Genomic DNA, 9158 nt, shown 5'->3' on the forward strand with positions numbered 1-9158 from the left:
TGAGCATAAGCTTTCGTGGGCTACAGCCCACTTCTTCGGATGCATAGGAAGAAGAAGTGGGCTGTAGCCCACGAAAGCTTATGCTCAAATAAATCTGTTAGTCTCTAAGGTGCCACAAGTACTCCTGTTCTTTTTGCAGATACAGACTAACACAGCTGCTACTCTGAAACCTAGCTTTTTATAAATACACAATACAGTGTTTATTCCTAAGCAGTTCTAAAGTTATAGCCATTTTCAGTAAATCTACAGTTTCAACCTAAACAGCATCAAATACATAGGATATTTGAAGTTCAGGTGGTTTTATGAAAAGTTGGTCTTAAAAAAAAAAGCAGCAGGGATTTCAGTAAATTACATTAAAAACTACACTTCAATGAAAAAAGTCTTTAAAACCTGACTGTGATGATGGGGGAGCAGGGGGCGGACAGGGTGTGAGAGAACAATATGTATGCCAACATTTTTTAAAAGTCTGGCCTCACTTAGATGTGTAACTTCAAACGGCTTGATTGCTAAGTGCCATGGCTTACATGTTGAAAAGTATAGCAAATTACAAAATCTGCTTCAAAATTCTATGCAGAAGCCCAAACCTCTTACTCTGTTCTGCCATGTAAACTCATAACACAAAATGGTTTCTTGCAGAAAACCTGCAAAAGATCTCTAAATTTATGAAGAAAAAGAAATGGAAAAAAAGGGATGAGGGAAATATAGGAAATTTCAAGGCAAAGCCAAAATAATATGTATTCTACTCTAGAAAACAACAAATTACCACAGAATATTTATAACACGGTGTCACTGTGAGCACCATTAGCCTACTATTAAGCAGAAATCAACACCCTATTGTGGCAAAATACAAACGTCAGAATAGAAGTCTAAGCAGACAGGTAGATTGCAAGGAGCTCAGAAGAAGCTTGCAGTTCATTTCTGATCACCATGGTCTCCAAATACATAGATGCACCATATGCAGCGATGTATATTTTTATCCCTCCAAAAGCCACCCACACGACTGCTTACAGAAAACATTTTTTTCTCATGATTGGGTCGCATAATACATGTCAGCACAATACAGGGCTCGGTCCTAAGTAATTCTGTGGTGCTTTATAGAGGAATTTAATCACATCTTGTTCACATATAGAGGAGGTTAGGAGGAAGATGAGATTATTCTTTAGTTTACATTTCCACACAAAAAATGTAAAAAAATTAAAAAACAACTTTCCTGGAGCTCTTATTTAAAGCTCCAACTTTCTATAGCCTATCCTTCTGGCTCTTTCCCTCACTGCTGCTGGCCACTTCCCCCTCCACGCACTCACTGCTGACCTGCAGTGTTTTAAGATACGATAGTCTAGTGCTAGTGTACTTTCGCTAGACTAGTATAGAAGCACGTCTGTATCACATTTATCCAAAGATCTGAGTGCATTTACAAATACTGCATGTGACAATAGCTTTGTGAAAGAGTTAAAATATTAAAATAGCTGCATCTATTCCCATGGGGCTGATATAGCAGCATTCCCAATAGTATCATGACAGAAGTGCAACTCATTACAGTTTTAATGAAGGACACATTAAATAGTCTGTGCCTCTTACTAGCAGTGCCCTCTTACTTTCACAAGAAAAAGGAACTAGAAGTCTGATTTATGGACCCACACACCTTAGCCTTGTACTTAATGCTTCACTTTGAAGGATTCTGATTTTTTTAAACTTTGCTTGTCAGCTGAGTCACATGTCTGAAGCTTGTAAATGGAAAACCAGGAGCTGTAGCACACAGTTACTTTTGCAATCTAATTACTTACTGTAATGACATGCAATGCAGACTTTAAAATATTTAGATCATAAACTGTTTTCTATTACAGTAAATCTCAAATACCAACATTCAAAGGGACATTGAGCCTGACAGACAGCAGACAAAATGTCATCATGATATACTTGCTGTAAAACAGCTAAAAATTAAGTGAAGACTATGAAATCATATTTGGCAAAAATTGATTTAAAACTTGGGACGATTAACTAAACCCTTGGTTTTAAATCCTGTTTTTAATACAAACTATTTCTATTAAAGAAAATATCAGACCTGTTTTGTTATATTGCCATGGAGAAGAGCCTCGATGTGTAACCGTGACAACAGTTGAGATATAAAGGCCTTGAGGCGGGGAAGAGTGACATCTAGAATAGACAGACAGTTAAATTAATCACATGATTTTTTTACATTACAGGGAATTGACCTCATCTTCAGCAGATATGATCCGTTTCTTGGAGAAAAGGGAAAATCATAATAGTCAAAAGCAATGGATTTTTCCTTAAAAATTCATTGTTGGAAAGTTTCCAGGTTTAAATATCAGTTTAAACCTGGATAGTTTATTGCATAGTTTGCTTTGCTTAGAATTCACTTAACATCTGACCCAGATTCCACTAAGAAAAACAACAGCAACCCTGCTCTCCAATCATGCTGAACACACATTCACTCTCCAGAGAAAATAGTTACCATTATTTAGGTGGGACTGAGAGATAAAGCTGTAGCTATTAACTACATAAAGAACATGTGGCTTACAATTCTCCTGGAAGTTACAGTACATTACTATCTAGACTAAAACAAGTTCTGAACTCAAATTTCAGTTTTATAGTAATTAGCAATAAATCATGTAAATTAAGAATTATTTTTTGTAAAATATATATACATAACTGTACATGTACACACACACACCTGATTTTCATATTTTAAACACTTTTACAATCAGTATTACTCGTCCATAAAGCAAAATACAATTTACATATTAGAATCAATAGGCAGAATCAACAGACTAAGAGACAGTCCCCTGGTATGAGCACTGACTTTGGAGTCAGGAGACCTGGGGTCCATTCACTGGCTCTGCCACAGACTCCCTGTTGTGACCTAGGGAAAGTCCCTTATTCTCTCTGTGCCTCATTTTCTTATCTGTAAAATGTGGATAATAGCACTTCCCTATCTCAAAGGGGTGTTTCTAAGGATAAAGACTGTGAGGCTCTCAGTTACTATTGTAATGGAAGGCATATAAGTACCTAAGATAGGTAGATATTTTTATCCTAAAATATCATCAATACTTAATAATTTTTCCTCTTACTACAACCCCAACAAATGCCCTCCCAAAAACACACACCATTTCCACTTCTTTCCTCACCCCAAATCAATTATTAGTTGCTCTCACTTTGTTAGTCATATCTTATATTTAAACTTTGTCTCCTGGAAAAGGCAAGGGGTCTCTTATTGTTTGTGTAATTAGTGTCTTAATTCTGACAAACATTTGTCAGCAGTACATAGGGCTGGGGTTGTCTGGTAGTGGTGGTGAGGATGATAGTAGTAAAAATCAAACCAAAAAATCATTGTCCCTCAAGCAGATCTCTAATGTTGCAAGACAGTTAGACTTTAACCTCTTTGAACAGCAATTCAGTGTTAAATTGCCATGTTATGGACACTCAGTATTAAACTTTAAATGGATTATGTTAAGGGACAGAAGTTAGTAAATATAAAAAAGGATCTGCAATTCCTAGGAAGAGGAAAGGAGTGTCATTTATCAGGCTGACCCTGCTCTCGCTGAAATTAATGCTAGTTTTGCCACTGACTTCAGTAGGGCCCATTGAGAGTCACCTTACTTAACACTGTACAGACACAACAGAACAAAATATTTAGGGCCCCGTCTCAAAACTACTCTGTACAGTCAGGCCGTGCACTAGTATAAAGCCTAGGGTTGCCAACCCTCCAGAATTGGCCTGGAGTCTCCAGGAATTAAAGATTAATCTTTAATTAAAGATTATGTCATGTGATGAAACCTCCAGGAGTAAGTCCAACCAAAAGTGGCAACCCTAAAGCCCCCTACAGCGTGTATAGAGGACTGCCTGCATGGAGCAGCTTTCAGGATCAGAGCCTTAAATAGTGGGATGCAACAATATACAGTATAGTCAGTTTCTGACCATACTGGATTTTTCTTTCCCTCTAAAACGATTTTTCATTGGCATCTTTTAGAGTCGAATACATCAACCAAGAATGATTAAATAACTATCCTGCAGTACTACCCAGAAGCCTCAATCAGAAACAGGGCCTCATTGTGCACTGTACAACCACAAAGGTATTCCCAAGAGTTCCTGTTGGAAAAGATTTATACAATTTGTTTTTAAATTTTGTTGCTGATATTTTTCTGGTAAAAGCTTTTTCTTGCAATAATTAAAGGGTATACGGTGCCCAATATATTTTAAGCCTGCCTCAGTAGCAAGTGTACAAGATGTGCACACTCACCTCTTTATAAATATCTCATCAAGGGAAACAGGGTGAGGGAAGGGCAAGTTCACATCTTTGCTCATGATGGCCTGCAGCTGAAAGCAGTATTTAGTCAGGCTGGTTTAATAGGGTGGTAAGATGTCTGAAAATTAGAAGATGGGAAGCAGCTACCAAAAGATAGAAATATAGGGCCAAATCCTGCCCACTTCACTAATATGAGCAGTCCCAACAAAGTCAAAACTTGCATGAGAAAGGCAAGCTAGATTTGGCCCTAATTTACATCTTTTGGAAGATTTGTTGGGAATGGTCCAAGGAGATAGTTACCAGCTTCTTTCTGCAGACTGCTCCAACAGCAGCCCATTCTCATGTCAGGCCAGAGTGGGGTACTACATGTAAAGTTCACTAGCCTCTGCTAAAATCATAAATACATCCCTCAGATTATTTTGAAGTTGTTAGTAATTTTTATATTTTAAAATTACCCTCCCCAGTGAATATAGCGAGGGATCTGTTCTTCATTAAGGGCTATTTGCATGAAAAGTTTGTAGGATTTTTTCCAGATATTTTTGAGACAGCAGTCATCAAAAAATAAATACATAATTTAAAAAAAATCTTAAATTCCCAAACTAAAATCTAGTAACTAAAAAAAATTAATAGTTTTTTCTCAAACTTTAAAACACACTATGAGGCAACTGCTGTACAAACGTTGCAAAATATGGTTCCAAGTTCAAAATATGTAGCTCTATTAATGTTGATTAAGTAATTACTTGTGAGGACAACAGACTATGTCCCCATTCAAAAATGGAAACTCTTAACTCTACTAAAACAATACAAAGCTCAGGATTCTAAACATGACAAAAGTCAAAACAGGCCAAAATAGTGAATTCGGTAAAAGAAACAAACAGTTAAAAATTGGCAGGAACTCACCATCTAGAGCTTCTTTTAATTCATCTTTGGTCCAAGCAACTTCTGTCATCAACAGTCGGAGGTAATACATAGCATGCTGGTGAGGCTGTTCAGCTCGAAAGTTGTTAAGTGATCGCATGTACTAACAAAGTTGAAATAGGACGTTCAATAATTACAAAACTTAGCTTCTGAATATAACAACAACATCACCCTGAATTACTTGGCTTTGTATACAACCCAAAACCCCACATTCAAGATCCCAGCAACTATTCTACACTTGTACTTTCTTGAGTAGCATAATACGGTAATTGGATTGAACTATGCTCATGATGATGCAGCTTTGCTTACATGATGAAGAAGCTAGGATCTAAGCTAGTTTCAATTTTGACAAAAACATTTATTCTCAGAGTGCATTTTTCCATTAATTCATTATGACCAATATTTTTAATTATTCTAATCAAGGCCTATACATTCTGTGGCAACTATTACCAAATTCATTGCTAGCTGCAAACTATAACTAATTGTCCAGTGCCCTAGTCTCACATGGTCAGACAGAGGCAGGGGCAGCTACATACAAGAGGAACAAGAAAAGAATCTATCCTTGTGAGCAGGGCTGTGACAACTGTTCTTTTGTTCAGTTTGCATCCAGGCAAAATAAACACAGTCATCTCCTCAAACAGAAAGAATGAAAAGAGCAAGCTAACAGTCTTGGCAATGTGGAATCTGCTGGGTCCCCATACAGCCACAGGTAAGCATAGCCTCAATTTCACAAGAGAAAGTCAGCTGTTTTTCAGAGGCCAGTGGGTAGGTGGGAAATACAACCCCTGAGACCATAAGGTGAGAGGGCTTTGTCTGGACTGACAGGAAAAAAGAGCAGTGTCTCCTTTAAGAGTCCCCTCCCACATAGGAATTGGGAGAGGGTGGAAGGCATCACCTAAGCCTGCAGGCAAGTCAGTAGGACTTAGGTAAGCCACTGGCCCCCTGCACACCTGGAGAGAGTATATAAACCCTACTCCCTCCAGCTGAGCCCCCTCCTAACCCAGGATTAGTTTAGGTCTGGATTTCCCCCCCTCTGTTATGGGCATTGTACTAATTGCCTAATTTGTGACTGGGAATGACTTACACCCCACCATGACCAATCTGGCAGTGAGGGGGAGTGAGAGTGTGAGTGTTTTTTCCTTCCCCATAGCAGCTCAGGGACCTGGTAGAGTAGATCAGGAGGTAAGGTTCAAGATGTCACAACTTAGCAGGTGCCAGGTGTCCAGTGCAGCTACTCATTCCATAGGGGTCCAGTACTGTGTAAAACTGGAATTGGAAGTGGATTTAGGGGAAGGCATCCCCTAAAGAAAAGGGGGAACAAGGTTAGGCCTCCAAGTGTCTGCCGCAACACAGCCCCTTAACCTTCATACAAGGGGAGGGTGGGGGCTGGAACCAGCGTTGAAGGGCTAATGGCACCACATCCCTTGCATCTTGTCTTTCTTTCTGTGTTTCTGGGACAAAGAGGAAAAAGTTGGTGGAGACTGCCTTCCCTGTTTCATAAGAAGAAAGGAGCTGATCCTTTCTTAACATGGATGAGCTTGTGGGAGAAGAAAATGCAACTTTTCCTCGTTAGATTTTGATTTTTTTGTTTGTTTTTCCTTTATATTGTTACACACATGGATATACATACAATAAAATTTGTACATTATCACAAAATATGCAAAATAATGAAAAATAAATTCTGAGATAAAACTCCCCTGAGTTCTGGAGACATAAATGAGAGAGTATCTCATAATAAATAAAGGAAAATCCCCAAGAAGTATGCATTATAGATAATGTATAGATATATTTAGAAATTTCTTTGGGGTTTTCCTTAGTTTTAAATTTAATTTTTATCTGTTTTATGCTGCCATGTGTGTCAGTTTACCACAGTAATGAGATTCAACGTGCCACATATATATAGACCCTGATATTAGACTAAATCTTCCTTATATTTGATGTTCACCTATTTGAATATTAAAATTAAAAGTTTCCTGTTACATTATATAATGCTGTCTTCTTATGCAGACGACTCCAATGTAAACAATTACATTTCTAGACTGAACTAACAGAAGTAACAAAGAAGTTGTAACCTATTTCAAAAGTTTTTAAAAAAAACATTTGTAAAATGCAGTATATGAATATGGATCACTGAATTTTGTGCCAGTTTTTACTTCCAGAATTCTGCATATCCATGTACTTCATCCTACACCATGAAATGGGTTATGATCCCCTGGGTCCAGAGGGGTCACAACCATCCCTCCTCCTATCTATCCTGTTTCTTTATGGCTAGGTCAGACTGAAATCCTAAAATCTTTTTCTTGTTGAAAATGGGATCGGAGTATGGAAAAGTTTGAGAACCACTGTTCTACTCCTTTTATAAATGAAAGGCATAATCCAGCAGTTTCAAAAAGTTCACCACACATTTTGCCTGAATAAAGACTGTAGGGCCAATACTTTTGAAGTTGTACAGCTGTCATTTAAATACTTGGCTAGAAGTTCACCCAAAACTGAAGCAAAACTCCCATCAACTTCAGTGGGCTAGGATTTCACCCTATACTTTTGGGCAGATTTAGCTCTCAAATTCCATTAAAATGTTCACATTTCACTCAGTCAATATATTCTGTTTTAAATTATCCCAATCACATTAAAATTCCATAGAGCTTACCGCTTCCTTGATAATTTCAAATCTTTTCTCATCAATCTCAAAGGTGGTCATTTTTTCAATGATCTTCTTTAACAAGATATGCTGCTTGTCATTATAACCTTTTACAGAAAGCTATGGAAAGAGTGCATAAGTTTCTTTAAACTTGAAAAGTCAAAGAGCAATTTCTAAAAATAATAATTTTAAGTGTTTATAATGGCCTAAAACTCATACATCCCAATTAGAACAAACACAGGTATTTGACTAAATCAATTTAAAATCAATTTTACTCACAAAGCGGTATAATATTGATGAAGACAATACTGTATGTCTTGGTGATTTTACATGCAAAGGACAAATATAAATTCACTGTAGCTTAATAAAGCAGCAATGTGTTTGAGTATAAACTAACTGTTTATTAGTATGGGCTCTAGTCAGTAAAGTATGTTTGAAGTACTCAAAAATGTTTTTCACTATGGACTTCTCATTATAATAATAAAAACTAGCTTCCTAGTCTCCTCAAATGTTACCCCAGAAACCTATTTTCAACTCTATATTTAATTTTCCCTCATGATCTATAAATAAATATATTTTACTGGGATGGTAGTAAATAATATCAGGAGACTAGGGTCAGTGTGGACACCTGCAGTCATAAAAGTCAGTATGATGCTAGCTTACAAAACCCAGGGTGTTAGAATCATAGAATATCAGGGTTGGAAGGGACCTCAGGAGGTCATCTAGTCCAACCCCCTGCTCAAAGCAGGACCAATCCCCAATGTTAGTCTCAAATGTTATGAGATATGGGTACCTCTATACAAAGTCTTGATAAGGCTGCATATGGGGTAATATGCACCTGGTATTAATCACCTAAATTACAAAATGAATATATATAAAATACAAAGAAAGGCTACATAATTATTTCATGCTATGAAGAATATCTGATGAGAAAAGGCTCCAAACAAAGGAAAATGCAAGATGTAAGTCCTGTTTGCAGGAATCAAAAGGGGACACACACATTATGATCACAGAATCATAGAAATGTAGGACTGGAAGGGACCTTGATGGGTCATCTAGTCTAGTCCCCTGCACTGAGGCAGCACTAAGTATTTTCTAGACCAGGGGTGGGCAAACTTTTTGGCTCAAGTGCCACATCTAGGTGGGGAAATTGCATACAGAGCCATGAATGTAGGGCTGAGCCAGGGTTGGAGTGTGGGAGGGGGTGCGGTGTGCAGGAAGGGGCTCAGGGCAAGGGGTTGGGGCGCAGGAAGGGGTGCGGCAGGGGGATCAGGGCAGGGGATTGGGGTGTGGCAGGGGGCTCAGGGGAGGGGGCTCGGGGTACAGGCTCCGGCCTGG

General features: G+C 38.1%; 1 protein-coding gene across 2 annotated transcripts in view; it reads right to left on the reverse strand.

The window, feature by feature from the left end:
- IDE (insulin degrading enzyme) overlaps nucleotides 1–9158 on the reverse strand; it is an 83861-nt gene that overhangs the window by 17269 nt on the left and 57434 nt on the right. For both annotated transcript variants that reach the window (XM_026650897.1, XM_026650896.1), the window contains exons 15-17: nucleotides 7830–7940; nucleotides 5165–5285; nucleotides 2063–2154 (exon numbers count right to left, since the gene is read on the reverse strand). In XM_026650897.1, the coding sequence (XP_026506682.1) occupies nucleotides 2063–2154; nucleotides 5165–5285; nucleotides 7830–7940 (324 nt within the window). The remainder of the gene's footprint in view (nucleotides 1–2062; nucleotides 2155–5164; nucleotides 5286–7829; nucleotides 7941–9158) is intronic.

Source organism: Terrapene carolina, unplaced genomic scaffold (assembly GCF_002925995.2).
Source record: "Terrapene carolina triunguis isolate 2854851 unplaced genomic scaffold, T_m_triunguis-2.0 Scaffold95, whole genome shotgun sequence".
NCBI classification, from domain to species: Eukaryota; Metazoa; Chordata; order Testudines; family Emydidae; genus Terrapene; species Terrapene triunguis.